This window comes from Sphaerodactylus townsendi, linkage group LG04 (genome assembly GCF_021028975.2).
Source record: "Sphaerodactylus townsendi isolate TG3544 linkage group LG04, MPM_Stown_v2.3, whole genome shotgun sequence".
NCBI classification, from domain to species: Eukaryota; Metazoa; Chordata; class Lepidosauria; order Squamata; family Sphaerodactylidae; genus Sphaerodactylus; species Sphaerodactylus townsendi.
This window is the reverse complement of record NC_059428.1, coordinates 89,845,852-89,873,305: the sequence shown is the minus strand read 5'-3', so window position 1 is coordinate 89,873,305 and position 27,454 is coordinate 89,845,852. Positions and strand designations below refer to the sequence as shown.

General features: G+C 40.7%; 1 protein-coding gene across 1 annotated transcript; it reads left to right on the top strand.

Annotated features, from left to right (window-relative positions):
- Positions 1-568: 568 nt before the first annotated feature.
- LOC125430576 lies at positions 569-6,373 on the top strand. The gene is made up of 2 exons (XM_048492559.1): positions 569-1,827; positions 6,267-6,373. Exons 1-2 carry the CDS (start codon positions 928-930, stop codon positions 6,285-6,287), a joined length of 921 nt encoding a protein of 306 aa, XP_048348516.1. The 5' UTR covers positions 569-927; the 3' UTR covers positions 6,288-6,373.
- The last annotated feature ends 21,081 nt before the right edge of the window (positions 6,374-27,454 follow it).

Here is a 27,454-nt window from a genome sequence, read left to right as displayed (position 1 = left end):
CGGTTAAGGGTGGCGACTGGTGGACGTCTCCGGAGAGACCTCAGGAGAATTGTGACCTAATCTCTGCAATCCTAGAAGAAGAGGATTGCAAACTATCTCTCTACTGGCAGAGAAGTTCTGGAGAATGGAGGAGGGGATTGCAGGCTGAGTAGTTTGGCTCCCCCTTACCCCCAGCAAAAGCGAGAGAGGGTCCGCCAAATTGGGACAAGCCGGCGCCATCTTAACTGCCACACATTTTCGTGAGAATATAAGAGGAATAAAATAAATACCTGGATTCTTCAGCCCATGAGAAGAAAACTAGCTGAGACAGAGTAACGCATAGATGATCCATCAGTTGGATTGACTGCGAAAGCCGAGCAACGAGTCTGAAAGAGTGAATAAAAGCGAGGGCTGACTGCCCCAGAACAGACGTTGCGGACGGGATCCAAGAAAGCAAAAAAGCCGAAAGTATAACTTTGCCGGAGCCGCGGCGACGCGACGCGGAGCCGCGGAAACTGCGGAGGTGAGGAAAAATCAGCTGGGAAGGTGGGGAGCGGGCGGGACATCGGAACACTATCTGGATGCCCCTTTAAGAAAGCCCCCCCACTCATGAGATAAACCGGAAGAGACAATGCCAAATTATTGAGAAGCGCCTTTAAGAACGTCTCTCCAATTACGAGGGGAACCGGAAGGGAAATAAACAAATAACCCTCAGTCACCTTAATAACAGACAGGAAGTGATTTAAACGGAAGAGAAACCATAGAGAGAAGAAAGCCAGACGGAACAGAGTAAACTCTATACCGGCTAGCTAAACAATGAAGATGGCGATTGCCTGGTGACAACGGAGCAAAAACAAACCGGTAGGCAAACGGACTCTTCCTCTAACAGTTAATTAACAAGATAACAACCAGTGCTGCCTGAGGTTAACTCATAGAGCAAAACAAACCATGAGTACCAGGAGAAATACTGGAGAGAGTAAGAGTACAAAAGTGACAGTGAACCTAGCAGGGGCAACACCAGAGAAGCCACAAGAGAGTGAAGCCAAAATGGACAAACTAGAGCAAATGTTATGCTCTGTACTGCAATTACAAACAGAAACTAAGGAACAACTAGCCAGATTTCAAAAAGAGACAAAAGAGCAATGCGTAAAAATAGAATTAGAAATAATGAACATCACAAAAGAAGTGAAGGAAAACTCCAGCCACTGCAAGAAGATAGATGAGACCTTAAGTCAGATAAGGTCAGCATTAAATGAACATGCAGAGCATATAGAAGAGATAGAAGATAAAATGGATGTATACAAAGAACAACAAGGAAAACAAGCAGAATACATCGCTATGTTGGAACTGAAACAAAAGGAGACTTACCTGAGAATTAGAGGCTTACCTGAAATGAACAACGAAAACCTGTTAAAACGTATCTTACCGCTATTACAGGAAGTCTGGAGCCTAGAAGAGGACGACGCAGTTAAAGAAATAGATAGACTGTATAGAGTCAACTCAAAGATTGCACCTGACAGGAAACTGCCAAGAGACATTATTATAAATTGCGTCCGGAAGAGTCTTAGAGACGAGATCTTGAGGTATCATGCATCATCTCGAATTCAACTAGAAGGCACAAATTTGATTATCCTCAAAGAAATCCCTACAATAATTAGGAAGAAAAGGAAAGACTATAAAGACTTGGCTGACACCTTACGCACGAACAACATCAGATTTAGATGGAATACACCAGAAGGCCTTTCATTCCAAATGGACTCTAAATACTTCAACATCAATTCAGTGGCGAAGGCACAGGACTTTTTGGCAAGGAATTCGAAGAATCTGCGACCCATAGATACCCAGGGGGTAAGAACGCCAAATAATGGCAAATTGTAAAATTATAAGTTGGAATGTAAATGGTTTAAACAATCCAATTAAGAGAAAAAAGGTCTTCAGCCAGCTCAGTAAAGACAGATTTGACATTATTTGTTTACAGGAGACACACATTAACACAAAAAATGTAAAATACTTACAAAATCGGAAGTTGGGATCGCTCTTCCATTCATGTCTACAACAAAAAAAAAAGAGAGGGTTAGCGCTATATATCAGAGAGGCTTTAAAACCAAAAGAAATATACTCAGATACAGAAGCTAGATATCTAATTACTGAGATAACTTGGAATAATGAAAAAATAATGATAGTGGCGATTTACGCACCAAACAACAATAAAGCTCAGTTTTATGCTAAGCTGTATAATCAATTATTACAACTGCTCCCACAAAAATGGATAATACTTGGGGACATGAATGGGATAGTAGATCCTGCTAAAGATAAAAAAACAACAAAAGGTAAACGCAAGAGAAACAGACTGGCTGGAGACAATAAACTGCCTAAAGCCTTCTTTAAGATAACCAAGAACTTGGAACTGGTTGATGTGTGGAGGGAAAAATCGGGAACATCGTTAGAGTACACCTTCTTTTCGGGGAGACATAGCACCCACTCCAGGATAGACATGATTTGGGCACCCAGATCTTTGAGTTCCCTAACAAAAAAGATAACAATACAAAATAGAATAATATCGGACCACAGCCCAATAACCTGGGAGATTGGCCAACATAAAAAACGAACAAACTGGAACATCAAGGACTGGGTGCTCAGAAATACTAAATGTAAAGAAAAGATAAAGAAAGACTTGTTACAATTTTGGGACATCAATGCACGCTCAATTAGTGATAATGGAATGATATGGGATGCCCACAAAGCAGTAATAAGGGGGTGTTTACTAAGTGAAGAAATTATTCTGAAAAAACAAAAGTGGGAAAAAAAGAAAACCCTGGAGGGGGAGCTGTATACTCTCGAAAAGGAATTAGAAAAAAGGGGAGAGAACAAAAAAATACAGAGAAAAATCAGACTATGCAAAGACCAATTAAACCTGTTGATCACAGATGAAATAACAAAAGCAGAAATATTCATAAGACAAAAATATTATTCCCAAGGGAACAAACCGGGAAAATGGCTGGCAATGAAACTTTAAAAAAGGCAAGAAAGGAATATAATTACACAGATTTCTGACCACTCACAAGTAATTACAGAGGCAGATAAAATTAATGAAATAATCAGGAATTATTATACTCTACAAAAAAGAGAACATTGACCAAGAAAGTATAAAAAACTACCTAATGAACCAACCAGCATTTGAAATTTCCCAGGAAGACCGTGATAAATTAAACAGGGAAATATCCCAAGATGAAATTAGAAAAATAATAAGACAATTGAAAAACAAATCGCCAGGCCCAGATGGGATCACTGCCTTATACTACAAAAATCATATAGATGAGTTAATAAACCCATTAACTCAACTATTGAATGAAGTTTTCAAAGGTAAAACAATCCCCGATTCTTGGAAACAAGCAGTGATCTCATTGATACCAAAACCATCAATAGGAACACCGGAAGCTAAAGACTTCCGACCGATTTCTTTGTTAAATATTGATTATAAAATATATATCAGCCAATTCCTTAGCAAATAGATTAAAAGGCATACTAAACAAATACATTACAGATGATCAAACAGGCTTCCTACCAGGAAGAACAACCACAAGAAATGTAAGAACGGTAATAAATATCATAGAAATGCTGAATTTAACGCCACACCCCCCCTCAGCTATAATCTGTTTGGATGCTGAAAAGGCTTTTGACAGAGTGGACTGGGGCTTCCTTCTATCATCGCTAAAATATTCAGGGATAACAGGAAACTTCCTTAAGGGAATAACAAATATATACTCCTCACAAGTGGCCCAATTAAAAATAAATAATGGACTAACAGATAAATTTACAATCGAAAGAGGAACGAGACAGGGTTGTCCCCTGTCCCCATTATTATTTATTATCACTTTAGAACCCTTACTACAGAAATACAGACAATTATTAAATGATAAAAAGAATTGAAGGAATTAAATATAAAGGAAGACAGTACAAATTAAAAGCATATGCAGATGATATAGCATGTTTTATCGAAGACCCGCTACATAAAATCACCCAATTAATGGAAGTGATTACAGACTATGGGAAAGTAGCAGGCCTTAAAATAAACAACTCAAAGACAAAAATTCTAACAAAAAACCTAAACGAAAGGGAGAAACAAGAATTAGGGAACCTAACAAACTTCACCATAGCAAAAAAACTAAAATACCTAGGAATAACATTGGAAAATAATAACAAAAATTTAATTATGAATAATTACAATCCAACCTGGCAAGAAATAAAGGAAAAAACTAAACAACTGGGGAAATTGAACATTTCCCCCCTCTAGTATGGGAAAATATCAATCATTACAGATGTCGGTCTTAAATTAAAATGATGTACTTGTTTCAGAACTTACCTCTAATCACACATACAAAACTTTTCAAAACATGGGAATCAGATATCAGCAAATTCCTGTGGGGGGGGAAAAAACCTAGAGTTAAATTCAGATATTTAATAGACCATAAAAATAGAGGAGGCTATGGCCTCCCGGACCTAGCCCTATACCACGACGCAGCGGCCCTAAAATGGATTAAGAATTGGATAAATTTAAAAGACTATGACTTGTTAAACATAGAAAGCTTCCATAACCAAAAAGGATGGCATAACTACCTGTGGCCATCTCACAAAGAGAACAAAACAGGAGATAGAATGTTTAAAGAACATACAGTAAAAAATGCCTTACTTAAAATTTGGCAAAAATATAGTAACATCTTCTATACTAAAATACCTCCATCCTGGCTATCTCTTTCATAAAATGGAAGGCTTAAGGGATCCGAGATAGAAAATAATAATAACAAAAAACTGGTTGACATACCAGGACATAACTTTACCAAGGAAATTTGAATAAGTTAATAATTAAACCAAAGGAACCTGATTAAGATAGCAGAACAACCTTGTCCAATGGTTTACATAATTTACAATTACAAAGGAAACTGCTGGGACTATGACACAAGAAAAACTGGGGCATCAACTTAACTCTACACAGAGAGAATTAGATAAAATTTTAATAGGAGGATGATTATTTCAAATTCAATCTGTGCAAACTTTCTACCAATGTTTGCTTCAACAAAAAACGGAAAGGGTAAAAGTCATTAAAACCCAACATGATTAAGTATGGGCAGAAAACATAAATAAACCTATAATGCTAGGATCAATGGCAGAATTATTGGTCCAACATATATAAACACACCCCTCCCAACACAGACCATTGGGAACATAATTTAAAATATATCTCTATCGAAATTATCTAACTCCTCATAACATTATCCAAAAAATTAATAAGACATATTCACCAATGTGCTGGAAGTTGTGAAATTCGAGAAGTGGGAACCTTTTTTTTCCATTTATGGTGGGACGTGCCCTTAAAAATACAAAAAATTACTGGCTGTTAATACATTCAGAAATAGAAAAAAAATCATTGAGAGAAAAGGTATAGAAAAAAACCTCTATTAACTTACCTTCTGAGGCCCTAGTATGCAGTGGAGGAAACTTTCTTGAAAAATCAGCTATATTTATTGTCTCCATTTTGATTATAGCAGCTCAGCTTAGTGCTGGGCAAAACAATGGAAAAGATAACAATTCTGGAAACAGAAGAATGGAAGAACAAGGTTCAACAAACATGTTTAATCACGTTTAGACAAAAGAGTATCCTACCAAAACTGAACTATTACCTGCAGAGAGATATGTATTGGAAAACTGGAGGCTTTGGATTAAATATCAAGAGAAAGAAGCTGAAGCGAACTTTTTACCAATTGATTATTAAATTGATTTTGATTTGTATATAAATATTAGTAGGATTAATAGCAACTAGTTTTGGATCACTCTTGGTTCCATTACTGTATAACTCCTGTAAAACCATTCGTTGAGATGATAATGTATTAAGTATTAGGATTGAATGCTCACCATGATGACTTTTGTTTTAATAGACAAACAATAAGGGGTGTTAGAGAATTAATTTTTATTATGAGTTATAGAAATAACTTATGTTAACTATGTATTAACCTTTTGGAAACCAAACATAAACTGGATGATGTGTAATCCAAAGAAACAGCTAGAGAAGTTACTATATATAGAACTAAAATAACCAATTGAGACTGGAAGGAGAAGTCTAATTTTCCCTTTTCTTTCACTATATCTCTTCTTTCTTTCTTTCCCTCTGAAGGTTAACACGATGAAATGAAATAGATATTGATGTTAACTAGATATAACTTGTGTTTTCTTAATATTGTAATTTTCTTTTTCGTCTCTTCCTTTCTAACTATTACTTTCTTTTTTTTTAGTTTCTAATTACTTATCAATAGGATGCGGAATGACTTCGCGTACAAGGATGTGTGAACCTTGTTTTTTATGTTTTAATTAATAAAGATATTCTAAACAAAAAAAAGAATATTGATGGGTCCCTGAAATCTGATGTCAACCCATCCTTTCATATTTCATAACAAACACCAACATTCCATCTTTACAGGCTTATTTGAAGTAAAGCAGTAAAGACATTCTCATTTGTAATTAATGATCAGGGAAAATAATTAAAAGACATTGTCCTCTCCCTCAGGAAACTTGTTGCTAGCAATTGTTTTTATTTGTTTTGTTTTGTTTCCATGTGAATGCACACTAACTGTGCTGCTTAATTTCCTGACTATCTACATGAAAAAATGTTCCCTCATATAATTTTATTCTTTTCACAAAGTGTGAAGAAATTTCTTTCCACAATGAAGCAAATACTTAACATCAAATTTATTTCTTATTCTTTGTTACAATGTACAAAACCACCATCTCAGTTCTGTCACCCACATTTTCATTAAGCTAATTAAAATTATTTTTGTTTCTTTCTAAACTTTCAGATATTACATATCTAGCAAAGCATCTGAGTATCATCCTTTGAGTGCTGTATGCACACAAAGAACTTTTAAAATACAAAATATAACTTGGACAAACATCTGCCCACAAGAACACTTAATGGAAAATGACTTCAATAGCAATTTATATGGCCGCTTCCGCACGGCCCATTTATGACGGCCTGGGGGCGCCAAAAAAGGCGCCCCCAGGCTGCCATTCGCACAGGTGCCGCTGCTGCAACGCAGCAGCGGCGACCTGACTCTTCTTCCCTCCCCCCAGGGCGGCGTCAAGCCGCCCTAAACAACAACCCTTTAAAGGGTTGTTGTTGGGGAGGGAGCGTCTTCCCTGCGGCGCGGTGCAAACCACGCCGCCGGGAAGACGCTGTCTCCCGTCTCCGCCCCACTCACGGTGTCCTCCTCGTCGCCTGCGGGGCGTCGCAGCCCCGCCCACACTGTCCTCCGACCTCCACCGTGAGTGGGGCAGGGGAGGGCGCAGAGGGGGCTCCGTGCGGAGCCGCCTGCCGTCTGCCGGCCTCCCCTTCACCTGCTCGCACGCTTGCGTGCGAGCAGGCTCCCGCCCCCACGCCGGCAGAACTCCTGCCGGCGTGGGGGTGCCTCCTGGCCGTGCAGAAACGGCCTATGTTTCTACCACAATGCTCACATATAAAAGCATCTATATATATATTTTAAAAAATGTGTTTATATGTGATAAACACTAACAGTTTAAAGCTGTTAACCAGAACAAGACATACTAGATATTTGTCAGAATGAGGAATGAGATTTCATGATTGTAAGTCACATATTAATGTAGTATCTTCACTCATGATATGGAGTCGCCATCCCCCTTCCACAAGTAAGTGAACAAGTTTTACTGAAACTGTTTTCAGTTATCTTTACAGCCCAATCCAGAGGGCTGTAGTGGCTGGAAACAGCACTGCCACTGTGCTGCCACACTGCCTCTAGAAAGCTTCCAAGCAGTGCAGGAAGGCAGCAAAACACCAGAAAATTCCTGGCCACCTGAAAGCTCTCCAAACATTAGGCCTGCACTGGGGGCATTCCTGACTTGGAAGCCTGGTAGAAGCTGATTACAGTTTTCTCCAGTCCTGGGAACACCCTTAGCCTGTCCCCACCTGCGTCAGCATCCAGCTTTAGGCTGGTGTGGCTCTGAGGGGTGTAGACACTTCTGGGTTAGGTGTTGAGTTCCTGTTTGCCCTCCCTGCAAGCATGACACTTACACTAGCAGAGTGGGAAATGCACTGGTTCAACCCCACACTGGCTCCAAGAGCCAATTTACCCCCCCCCCCTAGATTGGGCTATCATCACACTGTTTCTATTAACTAGAATCTTTCAAATGTGCATCAGTGTTTTTCTTCAGACTATGGCTAGCAAATTTTAGCTGCTGTCATACAGAAAATGCTAACAATTTTTCCACATGGGGCCTGAAGTGTTATAATCCAGGAAAGATATTATCATTAGAGTCTACTGACTATATAAACTGGTTCCAAATCAGAAGTGTGGAATATTCCATTTTGGGCTTGTGATTAAGAAAAACGTGGTGAGTGCAGTATCATTTCCTATCTTCCTCATAGAAAAAAATGTGAAATGCTAACAGAATCAAAATCTGATCCTTGTACAGTTATCACTGGGGAAAACACCAGAAGAATGATACAGCAGCAGTGAAGGGTATTCAATTAAAAGAGATACTTATTAGCAGAGATGCAGAAACAGCATCCTGTGGGAAAGAAGAGAGCCAGCAATACTCTGAGTTGCTTTATATAAAAGTTTATTAATTTAAAGGGGGTAGGGTAACATGGAATAAAACAAATAAATGTTGTTCTGCTCTGTTAAATTTACAGTACTAACTATACACTTAAGACTACATCTTGCTCTTCCTACCTACTTCTCTCTGTCCACGTGGTCTTCTCCACTGAAATGAAGAACACAAGTTAAATGTATGCCTTCTGATGGACGTGCTCACTAACATGTAAACAATGGCTATCTGACTGACCAATTGGTAATCAATAGGTCAGCTCATTACAATATCACCTCAGCAGCCTGTTTACATACAAACAGTTAACCCTTTTATGACTGAGTGTGGCAGACACTCGCAAATACCAACAAACAGCCTGTGTTGGTTGACAAAACTGGCAGGTGGAATAATTTTTTTCATCTAAAGCCTCCAGGGATGCAAAGGTAAAGTTTGCAGCCTCAGGCCCACATGAGCCACAGTCATGTTGCTCTTTTTTCTGAAAAATATATTTTGATGCAGAAAGTTTCAGAGGCTTGAGATATTACTTTTTCAGTCCAGGGAAGAGCTCTACTGAAATGACCTCCAGACTGCAACAGTATCATGAGAAGCTTCCTCGGGACTCTTAATTTCAAATCACGCTCTAAATTACCGAAGATTCAATCATGATGTAACATGTTATTCAATTAAATGTTCCAGTTGTATAGTCTGTAAATATACTGTTGTGAGACTGCAAATTTGATTATCCTTTGAGAAAATCAATAGCTAAAGACAAAAAGAAGTGGATTGTGTTATTTTGCTCATTCATAAAGTGTGAAATGTAAAACTATGAGATGAGAATTGGTCTGAAAGCGTGGGCTCATGGTTGTTTAACAAGGTGAATCAGAAATCACTGTGACCAGGATTTTGAAAGGAAAATGCCAGATGTTACACTATGAAGCATACATTCAAGAAGCCACATTAATATTAAACAGTAGATTTTTGATGTTGATAGAAATCCAACAGTTACCAAGAGATATTGGGCTGGCAAATTGATGCCCCAAAGTAAAAGTATCAATAAGCCAGTTGCTTCCACTGCAAGATTTATCAAAAACAACCAAAACATCCATCCTCTATGTGCTGGAAACACAGAATAGTAATGAAAGCACCACAAGAACAGAGAGTTTCAGATGACTCATGAAAGTGAGCCAAATCATGCCATTACTGGATTCAGTCCACAGTATGTTCATTTAGAAGGATCGGTAGGTGGCAATTTGAAGGACCACTATGATACCCTGCAGTTCTAATATAACTCAGAGTAGACAATACTAACTTTGAGATACGAAAACCAATGGTCTAATGCAGTGTAAGGCAGCTCCATGTGTTCGTGTGTGTTACTAGGGGCAATAATTGCAATCTACTCCCCCACAGACAAAGATTCTAAATTATGAATACACATACACACACAAGTACATACACATATTTATATTTTAGATTCCAATAATGTGCAGCCCCTTCCCCTGGGAACTCTCTTCACAGGGGACTGCACTGAATAAAAATAGTAGTGACTCCAGACCTCTTGAAACTTAGCTTTCATCCCAGGCCCATCCTTTTAGGAAGACTCCTTTGCAATCTAGACTTGGATTAGGGGGGTGGGAGAGAAAGATACCTGCGGGCTTCTCCTTTACACACCAGGCTTTGACTCTGCAGCAGCTGGCTAACCACATGCTGAGCTTTTAAACAAATTCTGGATGGCACATGATCATCTATTTGAGCAGAAAAGGAGGCAGGCACCAGCACCATCAAGCAGCTGCAGCAAGAGACAGGAGGAGGAGAGATGCCATGAAAGAGCAAGGATGATACTTAAAATATTTTTTGTGAAAAAGAGAGTGGCAGAGTTCTGACAGCAGCCAAGGTGGCCAGAGTTTTTTAACATCCCCTGCTGGGTTTTGTATTGTAAATAACAATTAAAAAGAGACCACTCTTTTTTTTTTGGTTTTCTGGCCAATTTTTTTTTTTTGGAGCTGAGAGGACAGCCCCTGGTGCAAGTTTGCATACCCCTCCATGTAAGAAGAAAACTGGCAAGCAGCCTGCCTGAGGGGGGAGGAACAGGAGGAGGTCCTCAGTAAGCAACAGGCTGGCATCAGAGAGTGCAAGTGATCAGTTCCAAGTTGTCTCTACATATTCCCAAAACCTTTCTCATTTGTCTGTCAGAGGAGCAAAGTGAGCCAGTGACATAAATGTCCTCCTCACTTAAAAGGGAGGAAATTTCACTGACTGCTCCAAGCATACCCCATATTCACCTATCAAGTCTCCTCTAACTGCCAATTGAAGCATGATGAGTGGGTAAACACTCCCATCTGCCTCCCCACCCCAGGAAGCACATTCCACAGCCACAACCAGCAGGAGTGGCAATTCTGTTACCCCATGGGTGTGCCTCCCAAGGCAGAAATCCCTCTTTGCCCCACCTAGATTCAGCCCTGGTACTGGTTCTTAGTGGCCTGACAAATCTTTCTCTCCTCATTCCTAATACCTGAAATGGTTTAACTCGCGAGATTACTGGCTGGTTTTAGAATCTTCAAAACGTAAAGTGACTGTTTTACCAATGTGTTCAGGCCCATCCCAAATTCATGATGCAATTTGGAATGTTGACAGCTCACTGGCTGTATATATGGCCCCTTCCGCGCACACAAAATAATGCGTTTTCAAACCACTTTCACAACTGTTTGCAAGTGGATTTTGCTTTTCCACACAGCTTCAAAAAGCACTGAAAGCAGTTTGAAAGTGCATTATTCTGCATGTGTGGAATGAGCCTATGAAAGTTTAAATTTGGAAGGCTTAAAATACTCTTCTTCTTTCAGATTATTATTTGAGCTTCTAACATCTGGTACATGAACATTTCCTCACTTATACTGAATTCTTTTATTGCTCTGAGATAAATGAATTTAAGACTAAAGACTAGTGTGAATATTTTGGTATTTATACAAATATATTAAGTGTTCTTTACTTGCATTTCAACATATTCAATAATGGCACTAAACACCATGTTCTCTAGGGATAGATTAACCAATTAATTTTATGACTCTAGTGTGGATGGGTGGGTGTCATTGTGCCTGCTGATACATTCTCTGGCAACACATTTCCTGCTTTACTCAACAGGAAGAAGAAGAAGAGTTGGATTTATATCCCCCTTTTCTCTCCTGTAAGGAGACTCAAAGGGCTTACAAACTCCTTACCCTTCCTCCCTCACACCAAACATCCTGTGAGGTAGGTGGGGCTGAGCTCTGAAAAGCTGTGACTAGCCCAAGGTCACCCAGCTGAGTGTTCTGTCCATCTTCACCATAGATCTCCAGGCACATAGACCCCCCCCCCAAATCATCTTATGAATACCACAGAATACCACATGAATACCACTAAGCCACCAAAGTTGCTGAGACCTGAATTTTGCCTACAATGAAATGTCTATTTCTGCTCAGGAGAAACATCTGAAGAATTTTAAAGCAAGCAACAATATTTTGATGATACTAGTACAGTTGGGTAACTACTGGTATAAAGCAACCAACTAAAGACCAACAACATCAATCCTTGGAACATGAGAGAGATAATAAAAATGAAAACCTGTTCAAATTGTTAACATTCAGTGTTTCAGAACACAGTATGCTTGGATTTGTATAAAGGTTTAGTAAAGTTTATGTTATAATAAAGGCCAACAAGGCAATTAAACAAACCTTGTAAATCACTGCCTCCTGGGAAATTAGCATTTAGAGGCAATGTTGGGAATCCTGCTGGAACTGATGCACCTAGAGCTTCAGTAGTGGACAAGATTCAATTTGTGTTTTTTTTATGATAGTACTACAGAGATGATCAACTCTGTTGTGTTGGTGTTTCATCTTGGCTTGTATCCTTGGCTGCATGCAATCTTATGTGACCCACAAAATGTAACAGGAATATTATATACATAAACTCAAACAGGAATCTGTGAGGAATCATAGAAGGAAGAAACAATTTGAAAATCGTACCCCACCCCACAAAATCTTTCCCATCAGAATACTTTTCACTTGCAGGTTGATTACTTCCTCCCCCTTTTTCCTTTAACAGATGTTTATCTCATCTATTTAGTTATTTCTTTAAATATCTATTTCCCAGTATAGCATATCCACAAGAGTTTATAAAAGTGGACAGTTCATCCATTCTGATCTTCTTCAGGCCAGTTTAACCTCTCTCCCTCTCCCCCACCAGTTAATGCACAAAGGCATAGTTTTCTATACTTGGAAAATTTCCACATAGGTAAAAACTCCTATCTTGTCTGAAGTGGCTCCCTTTTGTTGTACAGGCCATATAGCTTACAACACTGGTATTTCTTGGAGCTCTCCCATCCAAATACTTGTCAGGGTCAGGGCTGAGAATGTGTCACCCAGCAAGTTTCCACATATTGAGGGGATTTTCACCTGGTCATTGTATGACAGCACATTATGCTGGCACATTGGTTTGTGAAAAAAATGGAGTCAAGAGGGCATCAAAAGGCTTCCAGAATGATGTACTCTCCTATATTTTAGAATCTGTACTGATTGTAGTGAGGTCCAACTCATACCAGATTAAATGTATTATTTTTAAAGTGCTGCTAATGCAACATAATAATTCAGCTCCACTCTGGAATATATACCTTTCTGGAAGCAGAATCACTACATTAATCCACTCAGTCAGAGGTTGCCTATAGCCAGCCACAGCAAGAAGGGCTCGGCAAGAATTGATAGCCAGACCAAGGGATCCCAGGGACATGGCAACAACCTAGGAAGCATAGTGGGGCAGTCCAATATGGGTCAAATACAGACAGGAAGTCAAGGTACAGGAGAGGAGTGGTGGGGTGAAAAAGGGAATTGGCAGTCTCAGCCTCACCAAGTCTTAGTGGGCTGAAGACAAACTGAAGTCAAAGGCCAGGGGTGTAGAGCAAGTTTTGACATGGGAGAAGCTTAGTTGAACCTAGCTCCTGCCAGTGCACAGTCTGGCCTTTGAACTGGTTGGACATAGAGAAGAAAAGGATATCCTTCCCCCTGGAAACTCTTCAAAAGATGGGTCCAGGAAGGGTCGCAGAGGAAGGACTCAAGCACTCTCTAAACTGTATCTGCTCTAGACTTATCTGCTCACATCCTCTAAACTTCCCCTTCTAGACCAGGGGTAGGGAACCTGCGGCTCTCCAGATGTTCAGGAACTACAATTCCCATCAGCCTCTGTCAGCATGGCCAATTGGTAGGTTCCCTACCCCTGTTCTAGACCTATCTGAAGTCCTCCTAAGACTGTCAGGGAAGAGGAGATCTCTGGAGGGCATTTTTCTCAGAGCTGTTGTAAAATTAAAATCAATCTTCTATGAAAGGGAAAGGCCTAAAAGGGGGGAGAGAGAGAACCTGTAATTTGTTATACAGATTAGATTAAACATATGACAAGGTTCTACCCAGGAGGTACAAAGTGGATGCTACTGTGCTTATGACTTGCCAATGAAAGGCCATGCAGAGGAGTTTTTTTTTTTGTCAAACTAAGATTTTGATAGATTGCTGTGATTTCTGAGTACATTAGATAAAAAGACACTGCCTGAAGGGAGTTTTGGCATGTTAGCCATACACAAAGCTTAAAGTATATAAATACATGTGTCACTTCTTTGTTTTAATGCATCTCAGAACAGCCCAGCAAACAATTGGAATTAAAAGATTTCCAATACCTTTGTGCTTTAATCTGCAGATATCTTCAGATGGAATTTTCAAAGGTTAAAGACTGTATGAGTTTCTCTGTAATAGCAAATTAACTACTTATGCAATTAAGCAATTTGCTCCAAGTTTGCACTTTCTATCTCTCTCTCTTTGAAGTTCTAACATGACTAAATTACTCAAATCCAGGAAAGAAATTAAGAGATGTTAAATGTTAATTAGATGCAAGAACAAAGTGAAAATGAAAGCAGCATCAAAACTGGGAATTAAACAAGGGAAAATAAATATTGCCTCTGAGAACACATTAAAATACATAATTTGACTTAGTGGCACAATGTAAAATGTAGCTAGTTCATCCAACATTTACAATTATATTTTTTGTGAAATTTAGTTAGACTGTCTAATAGTGTAGTGATTAGACTAGGGGTCCCCATCTTTCTGGGCCTGAGGTCAATTTGGAATTCTGATGCAAGGTGGTGAGCCCAGCAAAAAATGGCTGCCACAAGAGACAGAACCAACCACAGAACATCTGCAATAGAAGGCACAAAATGTCAAGCATAACTCTATTAGTAATTCTTCAACACTGCAGGCAGAAACCCTGTTTTAACAGGATGCCTTTTAAAATGAACCAGTTATTGAAAAGTATTTTCTTACATATATTCGGTCATGCAGTAAAGATCCATGGGGTATGATATTATCTGCTGCCAAAGGAGCTTTTTAAAACAATCTGTATAGCAAATCTGTATAGCAATTAGATTCTCAATGGCCAATCAAAGGTCCTGCTGAGAAAAAGCCCCACCTGACCCCACTCACATTCTAGAATCATTTGGCACACACTAGGAAAGGAGTCAGGGACACCATGGCACCTAGAGGTGCCATGCTGGGGACCTATGCTTAGATTGCTGGACTAAGATCTGGGAAGCCCAAGTCAATCTCCATTTTATCACAGAAATTCTCTGATTTACTTTGACTAGTCACTCTTTCTCAACAGTTTACCTCACAGGATTCTTATCGAGATGATAAAAAGGAGTAAATAATGCTGTAAACTTCCTTGAATCCCTATTGGTGAGAAATGACTATAGAAATGAATGAATAGGGTGTGTTGCACAAGTGTGACAGACTGCAGAGAAAGTATGATTTTTAAAAGCGCAGTTCTGTCTGAAGCCATTGTTGTTTACATTCAAAGTGAGACATAGACTAGTGTTACGGCCTTAACAGGGGAAGGGGATTTTGGGATAGGATTCTCCACCAGTTGCTAAAAAGTGTAACAGCTCACATACAAGTAGCAAAGGGGAATGAGCTCTCACGTTGGCAGTGAGAGGGGCCAGGAGGAGATCTTTTAGACTGTATGATACGAGGAAGGAATTCTAGCAATGGATATTCCACAGAGTAATGCAAGAGTCCAAATTGAATTTAAATGTTTTATATAAATTTGTTTAAAAATACACACACTCAGTAAGTCACAAAGGCACATACATTCAAGTTTCCTAGGATATAAGCAGGTTTGAAAGATAGATTGGATGATAGAAATGGAGGGGGGGATTTTCAGGGTAATAACGCTACCTAAATTCAGCTGAAGAAGATCTTGTAGGAAGGCAAGGATTCAAATGACCAGCATCTGAATCCAGGCGAAGTTGACGATATCGTGGTCTCCAAACCTCCAACCCAGACCTCGCCAAGAGAGGCACAGGCCAGAATTGAGCACTGGAGTTGGGGTGAACTGAACTTTTATACCCTTTTGCCCAGGAAGGGGCGGGAATAAGTGAGTTTTAAGTTTTATTTTTCTAAATCCTCTGGAATTTCCCATGCTGGACTTTGGGGGTGCTGAGGTCGTTAGGGTCATCTCATCTACTGCTAAACCCGTGGACAATGGGGCCAATTGCTCTTAATGGCTTTTGTATGCACAGTAACTCTTACAGTCTCTGCCTTCAAAGTATCTCTCAGATTTGGAATGAGGCTGATTGATTCAGGGGATAAGTGGTTTTAGGAGAGTCATTACAAAGGGGAAAAATGCAGTAGGCAAGTAACTATTTGTTTGCTGACCTTGGGTTCCCCGGAAGAGATAGGAAATGCAGTATTTGATAGCTAAAAGTGGCTTTCCATATTCTTTGTCTTAACAGTATCTTTGCAAGGTGTGGTAATCAAGATCATGCCCAAAAACAAAATGAGACCTCCAGGTTATGCAGAAGTAACTCATCCACTTGATTAGATTTTGTAAAGCAGACTTTTTGCCTGTGGCCTGCTTTCAGCTTGGACACTCTGCTAACACCCATACAAACAAGGAAACTGGCATGTTGCAGCATATAGCATAAGAAACAATATGAGAAATATGAAATCCAATATTTCCTAAGCCAGGATATACAGGGCAGGGTTACACTAGGAACAGGAAAAGCCCCCTGATTGGCTGTGGCATCCTGCACTCTGATTGGCCAAATGGCTAGATGATGGAGAGGGGGGGAGGAGGAGGTTAATTCCCTACTGAACTTTTGAAGGGGGTTGGGTTTTTTTTATTTTGAGTTCCTGACTGGAACAGCTATCTGCCTTTACTGAAAAAGAACATTACCTCTCTGAGGAAAGTAGTGGCAGTCAGTGTTAGATTCTGTCTTACCATACTGTGGTGACAGTCCTGGGTGCTGTGGTTAAAGCAATCTATTTTTGGCATTGCTGCTATAATGTATTTTAATGTTTTACTGGTATATTGTATTTATGATATTTTGTATTGTATTTGTTTTATATTTTATTGTACACCGCCCAGAGCCCTTCGCGGGTTGGGCGGTCTATCAATACCAATAAATAATAATAATAATAATATGCACTAACTAGGAAATCTGGTGGTTCGGTTATTGAGGAGCTCAGGTTGATGTATATACAGAACCAGTGTGAAGAATATCTTCCAGGAGAGGGGAAAAGAATCTTAAAGACCAGATATTCTGCTGTATAGGGTTTTGCTTTGTGTTCCTCTGAAGAGAGTGTTTTGCGCCCAGATGTGCAGAGGTTCCATCTGGTGAATAACTACAGAACACATCTTGGAATTAAAATGGGCCGCAGCCCTTTTTATTGAGGCTGGGCAAGCAAGAGGAGCACATCAGTTTTGCAGCCGGTCAGCACCCCTGGCTGACCCCGGCACCAACCCCAATCCATAGTGGGGGAACACAGAGGTACTGGGCCACCTGGGTGCCCGTCCATTGTGGCCTCCTTCTTGCTGGTGTGTTGGGCTAGATTGCAGAGGCCTTCGCGGCATGCGCCATGAGCCCGCCCCACCCCAAGCCTCTTATGGAGGCCCCCAACTGAGGGAGGACTGGCACACAAGCTCGGCTTCCCCATAAGGATGTGCTCCTCTGCCCAAACCACCAAGGCTGCAACAAAATAAAGCAACAAACCCTGCCCAAATAGGGAGGGTGGGTGGGTCCCTTTGCTCCAGGCATCGAAGAAGGTTTGAGCAAACGCATGCTGCCTAATATATAGGGAGTGTGCTCTACCCTTTGCGTGCATCATGTGATCAGACCGGGTGTGGCTCAGCCACCCAGCCAGCCCAGGGCATGCATGCTCACTGCTCCAGAGTTCACCATGTGCCCTGCCCCTTGTCACAATTATGGCCTAATTCACAAGTGTCAAACTCGCGGCCCTCCAGATGTTATGGACTATAGTTCCCATCATCCCTTGCCAGCATGATGCTGGCAGGGGATGATGGGAACTGCAGTCCATAACATCTGGAGGGCTGTAAGTTTGACACCTATGGCCTAGTTGATTCTAGTACAGTTATTTATGTTTATTTTGAGGGTTATCTGTGCAAAGCTTGTGAGGGCACTGTGTTAAGCGTCAGCCTGAGTTAGACCCTGAGTGCAAGGGAAATCCACTAGCCAGAGAACACCTGAAATATAAAAAAACCTGTACCCTATAAGCAATTGAACTATCTGAAGAACATCTAAGCTAACTAAACCTGAACAATCTTGTCAAGCCTGTCCAGAGAAAACAAAAACTGCTTATCTGCCAAAGGTCTTTTGTAAATATATATTTATCTTGCCATTTCTGAAGCAGCTCAGTCCCTGAAGTGAAAAAGATGGGAAACTTGGTCAGATTTTTCCTGCCTGAAGTATCACAGCAAGCTATCTCATTGACAAGTGGCTTATTTCAATTTAGTAATGCATTTTGGTTGACAAGCTGCCACTTTAACTGTTTTAAATAGTATCTACAATTGTTTAGTCAAGTCCAAGATGTGATGGACTCATTTACAAAGAACATACATGAAATAAGAAGTGAAATGAATATATCATTCTTATATTCATAAGAAATGAATATCTTTCCCCAGTTCAAATTTGCAGTGTGTCCACTGCATACACTACAGGAGCCTGAGAGAGTCACTGCCAAGCAACTGCTTGCCAGACCCAGAATGGTTACACATGATTTATGCACATTGATGCTTTCATTAGAATAACTGTACTTTTGGGGGTCCTTGTAATTATGGGGTATCCAAAATTATGGGGTTCATTCATTTAGTTCTCACATGGAGCTCAGTTTTCACAGTCACAAGCAGCATTAATGGGAGTGCTCAATGATTGTGAGCCTGGCTGTGACTCCATGAACTTCCAGGGGCTCACATGGGAGCCACCAGAAGTGTGAATAAAACCTTTGACTTCAGTGATTCCCTTTATTACAGATCCAGCAATGTGCATGTTGCCCATACAATCATAGGATTACTACCTATGAACTTAAAATAGCCATGCTTACCAACATTTGGAAATATGAAATAAATGATATCTACAAATGATGCTGAAGAGTATCATCGTAAACTATCATTGTAAATTAACAACATCATCATAAACTATCATCACAAACTAACATCAATGATGGCAGGACTATATAAGTCTAAGCAAATATGTGTTTCTTTTGGGGGGTGGGGGGCAGAGCCAGGCAAGGGCAGAGATGGGGCCTCCATCTCCAGGTGGTGGCTGGCAGGGGTGGAACTGGGGGCGGGCCTTGGGGAGGTATGGCCCTTCCCCCTGAGCCCCCATCCCATTAAAATTTATACCTACATCACTGATTCCCCTGATTAAGCCAGCAAGAGGACCTTCTGCTTTTGGAATCCCCTTGTTAAGCCAACTAGACTTAACAGGTGGTTCTATAGCAGGCCCCTAATGGTCTGGTCACCACCTTTCTTCAGTGAAGTATTGGAAACAAAACTTGGAGTGTGATATGGACAGTGCTGCACAACCATAAGATGCCACTTTAATGTGAGTACCCCTGGCATTACATGACATCATTATCTCCAGCCTCTGCCCACAAATGTTCCTAGCTGGCTACCCAACATCCAACCTGTTATATAGTTTTGTTTGTTGCAAAGAATAATGAAACAGGGTGACCAACTATATAAGAAGCTTCCCTGTATTTTTGCAAATTAGATAAGGCTACTATTTATATATTAACCACATTGTATATCACAAAATGTGTCAAAATAAACAGCCTTCCTGGGGATGATACTGCTTAATACAAAAAAAAAATCATAAGGTGTTTTATGTAAGCTGGCAACATAGATAAGGAGAGAAATAAGATCTTACTGAGCCTCTCCAATGACCATTAATTCAGAAAAAAAACACTCTTGTTCTTGCTCTCTCCTGTTCTCCAATGCACTTTAATTCTAATTCTGCATGGCCAGTTACAGATGGTTATATAATCCTGTCATGCTGTATATCTCTCTTTAGCTGGAGATGCATAAGTATGAGATAAATTTTCTGATATGTTACTTTTCAAATCACTGCTTCTTTTTTTAGCATGCTGCCACTGGGGCAATCAATCTCCTGCTTAGTGTTCAATTTAGATATATTGTGCTTGTCTGCAGACTTGTAATATCATTGTACTCTTTTAGTGCATAGTGGCTCCTAGTGAAGCCTCTAACAATTCTGTTTTGATCTTTCAGCACATCTAGAACTGACAGATTTCTCTTGTTCTTCCCCTGCCAAAAAAAGAGGGGGATATAATAATGGGATATAAAAATGTAATGGTAATAAACTAGTGTGGCTTGGAGAATAATCTAGAAAACCCTTTCATTCAATTGTTGTTGCTGTCACAAACCCAGTAGGGAATATAAGAATATCACTTCCTTTCTCAACTCACCTGTCCTCTGTATTTTGAGGACAATTTTTCTGGCCTCCCTTACAGGGTTCTTGTAAGGATAAGAACATAACAATGCAAGTTAAGTACTTTGAATGCTGAAAGTGCTGTGTAAGTGCTAAGTGTTATTGATGTGGTGCCAGTAGATTTGCAGCTTTTTAAAAGTGAAAGAAGATAACTAAATTAAATAAATTAGTTTTAAGAAATTATTTACACATAGTGCCAGTACAGACTTGATTTTCTTGTTGGGTCTGAAGACTCCTTTGAAAAGAGATACTCACAGCAGATCATATTGTTGATCAGTTTGCCTCAGCCCCATTAGTTTCAAATGAGGCATAAGATATCAATGGATTCACAGAAAATATGGTTAGTCAGTCAGGAGAGGGTGGCATGTCAGTTTGTTTAGCTGCTCCCTCTCACCTACATCAATTTTTTCAGCTGAACCAACCACCATCCCTACAACAGTGCAGGATTAGTTGATCTCTATAGTTAGGACTTATCCAGAATTTTTTTTTTGGGGGGGAGGTGCCATACTTGCTAAGTGTGAAGCCCCTTTTTTCACCTACTCTGCACCCTCTGTGAACTGAATTTCTCCCCACAAAATAGGTCTGATTGTAAAACAGATTAGGCTCCAACTAGTAGGTGGAATAGGGTGGGTTCTTCAAGTTAAGTAGGGTTAACTGGCAACCACCCTGAAACATCTGTACGATGGAGGGTGTGTCTTAAACAGCCCATCACTTGTGTTGACATCACCATTTAAACCTTAATCTTGTAAATCTGCAGCATATCAAAGGAAAGGGATGGCATATCTCAGCACATACAGCTTTGTGGGCGGTAATGAACAAGTCCAGCAGAAACACTGGCTGAGTTTGGAGCCAGAGTTGATCTACTCAAAAGGCAAAACAGATGGATGCCTAGCACAACCCATCCTCAAAACTATCAACTCATTGGAATAAACTTTGACATAGATTTTAATTAATTAAAATAATGTTATACAAAAATAATTGAATTCACTTTCTATCATCTTGTGTTATGGGGGAGTGCTGAGCCAAACATATGGGTGAGTTTTCTCACATGGAATGAATTTGCTGTGGCTCACATAAGCTAAGTCTCCCTGTAGATCTGTTCTTCATAATCCTAAGAACACTAAAGATTTGATTCCACTGACCAGTTCTTTATCCATAACACCAACATGTCTGTTTTCAGAAGCAACAGAATTACTAATACATCTGGGAACTCTCATCTTTGTGCTTGTAAAGAAAGCACTTGAAAGTGGCAATAAAATATTTCATACAGTGCGCATAATAACATATATGCACTCAAACACACAATAAATCATTAGAGAGGTGTGACACCACCACTTGACACATGCACATACAAAATTAAATTATCCCACAGGAACTTTACAAAAGTATACTGTTTCAGCTAAACAATTCAATAGAAAATATTATGAAACAATGGTTAGTCAGTTATTCAGGAGAAAGATCAATAGGGTTAAATTACTTTTGGGGAAAATCTGCATTTGTATATGTTCATTTGTACATTAAGTGTATAAACAGGCACTGCCTATTCTGGTGTATTAACAGGCACTGCCTATTCTGATGACTCGTACTCTTCTTGTAACTAACAATGCTTCAAAATTGATACCTGATACAAACCTTTCCTGAATATACTGCTCTTGTCTGAATGGTGCAAGTGCATGTCTATTTTCTGGTGATGTATCCCAGATTTTCAAATATGTATTTATAGATGTATTTTTTATTATTATTATTATTATTATTATTATTATTATTATTATTATTATTATTATTATTATTATTATTATTATTATTATTATAGAAGCATGGATAGTAACATACATAAAATATGCATGGAACATATACACATGCATTTCCAAATATGTATTATGCATGCATCCACTCAAATGAAGTTCACAGAAATATTCATTACATTATTGGATGGATGTAGAATGGAATATTTGATGTACCAAAACCGTGGAACTAGTACGGAAAGGAATACATGACATTCATCCAACCCTCATATTGCACTGCTCAAGCTGATCTTGTAATGCTTCAGTTATTTGCTATTTCCCCCCTCCAGCTAGAAAATCTTTACATTCCATATGGCTAGGCAGCTCTAAAGCAGGTTCAGAAGGTCCTCTCTGTCAGTAAAGTAGCCACTTAATTATCTTGAATGGATCTTATTCATCAGTGAATACCCTGAAGCTCGAAATGTGAATGTTCCTGCTAAATTAGTCATCAGGTTTAGAAAGAAGTACCAAAACCCACACATTTAAAAGATATTGCTGTGGTAGATTCTGCCATCTTGCCAAATTCAGTTAAACAATGGAATGCAAATAATGATCAGACATAGAATGTCTGGATTAATCTAGATGAAAGAACAAATCCATTTTTCATCACATGCCAGGTATTTTTCATTATTTTAGTACACTTTTGCACTGAAATGGGGGGCGTTAGAGATTACAGTGAGGCTCTTTTCCTAGACTTTCTGCTAGTTTTATCAGAACTCTTTAAGCATTTAAAATTTGATTCATAGTTTTATCAGAACTGGATGGGGAATCTGCAACTGTGTTTAAAATTTAAGTTAGGTGAAATTTGATGGCAACACTAGGTTTAGTAACCTGTGGTTTGGAAGGTTAAACGTATCCCCAACATTTTGAAATTCTGTTATTAACAAATTTGTCTATGCAGTAAATGATAGATGTGATCCCACTTGTACTCACAGAAACAGAATTCCACCACCTTTCCCAGGGCTCCTCCAAAGATTTCTATTGCTTTTCCCTGTGATCTGCAAAACGGGTCCATGGCCCTTTCCACACGGGTCAAAAACAGCGCCCTAGGGATGGCAAAAACGCCGTCCCTAGGGAGCTGTTCGCATGAGGGGTGCTGCTGCGATGCCGCTGTTTCCCAAACTCGCTCCCCGAGCAAGGTTTTCCGGAAACAGCAGCTTCCAAACGCTACTGTTTGAATGGCAGCGGCTGGAAGGTGCCATGTTTCCCGCACCATCCCTGCAAGCTTACCTTGTCTCCTGGCTTCCGGCTCGTCGCAGAGGCCAGGGGACACAAGGCCCCCTGGCCTGCGACTCCAGAGATATCGCTCCAGCCTGTGGGGGCATGTCCCCTGGCCTCTGCGACGAGACAGAGGCCAGGGGACGAGGTAAGCTTGCAGGGACAGCACAGCCTGTGCGAAGGCTGCGCCGCCGCCTGCCGCCCTCCCAGGAACGTCCATGCGAATGGTCCCGGGGGGTGCGTCGGTGTCATTTATGCCGATGCACCCCCGCACTGTTGCGATGCAGAAAGGGCCCATGTCTAAATTTCTACCTATTTGTTATTTCTGTGGAAAGTGTGCAAACCACGAAGAAGTCATTGATTAGAATTTTTCCAGCCCAAATGTGTGTGTTCATGTATGTATTGAGGGATACAAATAGTTTCATGAGACTAATTGCTGATTCACTTTTTTCCATGCCAAGGGAGAAGAAAAGTCACACTTGCAGAGGGTCTCTGACCTGAGGCATGGTGAGTTCAGAAGAGGGTAAAATGTAGTCTTTTCTGCACAGCAAAACACAAATGTCCTGGGGATGTCTTAAAAAAAAGCAAACCTCATTTTTTTGTCCAGACAGCATGGACAAAAAATTCATCAGAGGAGAAAGAGGTCCTCTCCACTATTTCCTCTCACCCGAGGCTAAAGTCTTGCACCCAACATTTAAAGTGCTGCAGTGATTCTCTGCGCCTGCAACTATTTCCTGAAGAGTACCCTGGGATGTTTGTTCTGCAGACTCCACTGCTGCATGTCTTTTCTGTTGGAATAAGCGACTTCTGCATGCCTGGACACTGGGGGGTGCTGTGTATCTCACTCTAACAGTGATGTTGCCTCTCTTGTTTGCCCTCCTTGTCTGGGCCAGGAGACCGCCCACTAGCTTCCTTTCTTCCTCATGCTGGTTTCGCTTCTGTCCTAGCTTTTGACCTGAGTGCATGGTCAATGGCAGCCTGCCACTGTGGGGCTTTCCCACTGTAGAATTCTCTCACCTGCACACACGTGATGGTGCGGTAGAGTGCCCACTTGTCCATAGGGAAAGTATTCCTTTAGCCTAGGGTTTCTTTCTATCTACCTTTTTCCTGGAGCAAAGCTGTGAACTGCCATCCCTAGGGCGCTGTTTTTGACCCGTGTGAAAAGGGCCATGGACCCGTTTTGCAGATCACAGGGAAAAGCAATAGAAATGGAGATGCTTGAATAAATGTAAGTTTTACCTTTTACATTTGTCTCTTGAGAAGTTTCTATAAACTGCACTCACACACACTACTAGGCAGATCCATGACTCTAAACAAAATCTAACATTTTCAACCTGAAAAGTACATAGATGTACTCAGCTTGTCCTGCCAATTCCAGCAATATATAGTTTTCTTGTATTTTCCCCCCCAATGAGCTGTCTTGGAAGACATGATTTCATAATCCACGCTGATTTTTAAATCATGTCAGGGAAAAGCAGTGGAAGAAACTAACAAGAGAGCTTTAACGTCAGGCAGGAAAAATAAAATGTCTTCTCAGCTCCTGTGCTCTGCACAAGGAGACAACTTGCAGATGACATGGGAGAAAAAAAGGTTGGTAGTTTTGTGTCTTCAAAATAGTATGGCTCAAGTTGAAATAACTGTGTGGAGTTCCTCTCTAAGGTGCCTTTTTTGCATCCTCAGGATGTCTTATTTGTGCTATGTAGAATGGACTTGTGTGCTAATCAACCCACAGTCTTGGTTAATTCTAAATTGAATTAAGCCCTGGGAATAGCACTGGACAAATTATAAGAAATAATAGCAATGCTGCTTTAGGGTCAAGGAATGTTGAGGAGTACAAATGCACATAATATCCATGCATAATAATGTGACATCCTCTCTGGGAGGAAAGTACACTGCATATTGAAGGAATGGTCTTTCATCCTTTGCGGGGGGGAAACAGAGAGAGGTTTACACATAGCTATAGCCTGTAAACAGAGCAAAGGGAATAATTCAAACAAATGCCAAGCAGGTCCATTTGCAGAGCATAATTTTCTGCCTTTCACCTTCCCTCATGCATTGAAAAACAATCTCACAGAACCCTGAATATGACAGAAGGGCACAGCAGTATAGTTGGAAATGCTACATGTGCCCTTCCACTTGAGCAAGTACACTTTTAGACTTAAGCCATGGCTAACCCCAATTCTTGTGAACTCACTGAATTATGTCATTTATTCAGTGCATGTGTTAGAGATTATATATGCAGATAAGTCATTTATCTTAAATGGAGGTACTTTATTTCAGAATCAATAGTGGATGTTCCTCCTCTTAGACTCCAGAACTGGGGCCTTTAATATTTGAAATGCCAATCCCACATCTCTTTCTTTTCCACTGCATTCTTTCTACTAGCTGGAAGTACTAGTAACCATATATTATTCAAAGACAGCCTCATATAGTGATATTGAACTCCAACTGTGAAATCTTAGCTTCTTAGAAGTCAGAAGCAAAACTGCCACTAGCCACTGGTTTTAATTCTGAGGGATTTTACTAGGAAAAAAGTGAGGGAAAGTGATTCTCATCCCCAGAGTGACAAGTAGAAAGGCACTACTGGCCATGCTATTGTCTCTCAGCAAGTGTCTGAATTTATTGAATTTCAAAGCTCACCTACATCCTTGTTTCTACTGTTCGTCTTTTAACTGAAAATTCACCTTACATGTCAAACTCAGTGACAGTTTAAACTTCATTCTCTATATTCCTTATCTTAGCAGCTCTTTTATGCTTGCAGCATTGAGGAAGTGAAACAAAAAAAATGGCAGCATTTTTGCCTAATTATTTAGAAAAGACAAAGCAGGGAATAATTCTTCTGAGACTCTCAGAGAATTGTTGTGGGAGCCTTTGAATGAGTAATCTGCAGTACTGTACTGAAGGTCTAGCATTTAAGTCACCACACCTCCTGTCACTGATAAAAGACTGAAACTGCATATACATCATTCAGTTCTGCTGTCTTTTGAAGGAGAGGGGTGATATTTTTGGTACTTCTAAACTACAACTACATAACAGAGGCAGTGCACTTTTTTGACCTACATAACAGATGCAGTGCTCTAACAGTTTTAAGTGCCACTCACCTATAGGAAAGATAAAAGCTGCCCAATGTATCATAGGCCGTTTCCGCACAGCGGAAAGGGCGCCTCTCCACCGGCAGAAATTATGCCTGTGGAGGGGAGGGGGCCGTTCGCATGGAAGTGTGTGAGCAGGCCCCCGTAGAGGCCGGCACAGAAGAGGAAGCTCCGCACGGAGCCACCTCTTCTGTGTCCCCCCCCCCCACTCACCTCGTCCTCCAGCATCGGTCTGGGGTCTCCGACTCCAGGGGTCAGAAGGCAGTGTGGGCAGATCTCAGCAGCCCTCCAGACCGATGCTGGAGGATGAGGTGAGTGGAGGGATGGGAAAGTGGCGTCTTCGGCGCGGTGCTGTTCACACCGCGCCAATGGGAAGGCGGCGCTTTCCAAAAACCTCCCTCAGGAAGGGAGGTGGAAAGCGGTGCCTGCATGCTGCAAACAGCTTCCAGGGACCAGTGTTTTTCCGTCCCTGGGTCACTGTTTTTGGCCCCATGCGGAAAGGGCCTCAGACTGCAATTCAAATTACCAGCATCATACAAAGTGGTACAGACACCAGCACAGAGTGGTACAGTGGTACAGACAGTGGTACAGACACCAGCAAAGTGGTACAGACACCAGCACAGAGGGATTTACCTTGGCAGTGGAAGTCACAAAGCACTGCAGTGCAGAAACCCAGAACTTTGATTCCCCACCACCATTCCTGCTGCAGGAGGTCACATTGACAGAGATGGGGGTGTTCCAGGGAGGGCATCCTTCAATGACGCAGACTTATGCCACCCAAAATAATGGCATATGTTTTGTACACCAATGGACTTTCCCAAGACAGAAAGGAGTTTCTATTTCTCCCTCTGCACCCACACCACTGATTGACTCTTTGGTTGCTGTGCAGCATTGTCCTCCCCCCACACCAATTGGGCTGTCCATGTTTTCCCAATATCTTCAGATTTTGTACAAAGACCTACTGCTCCATTCAGACCAGG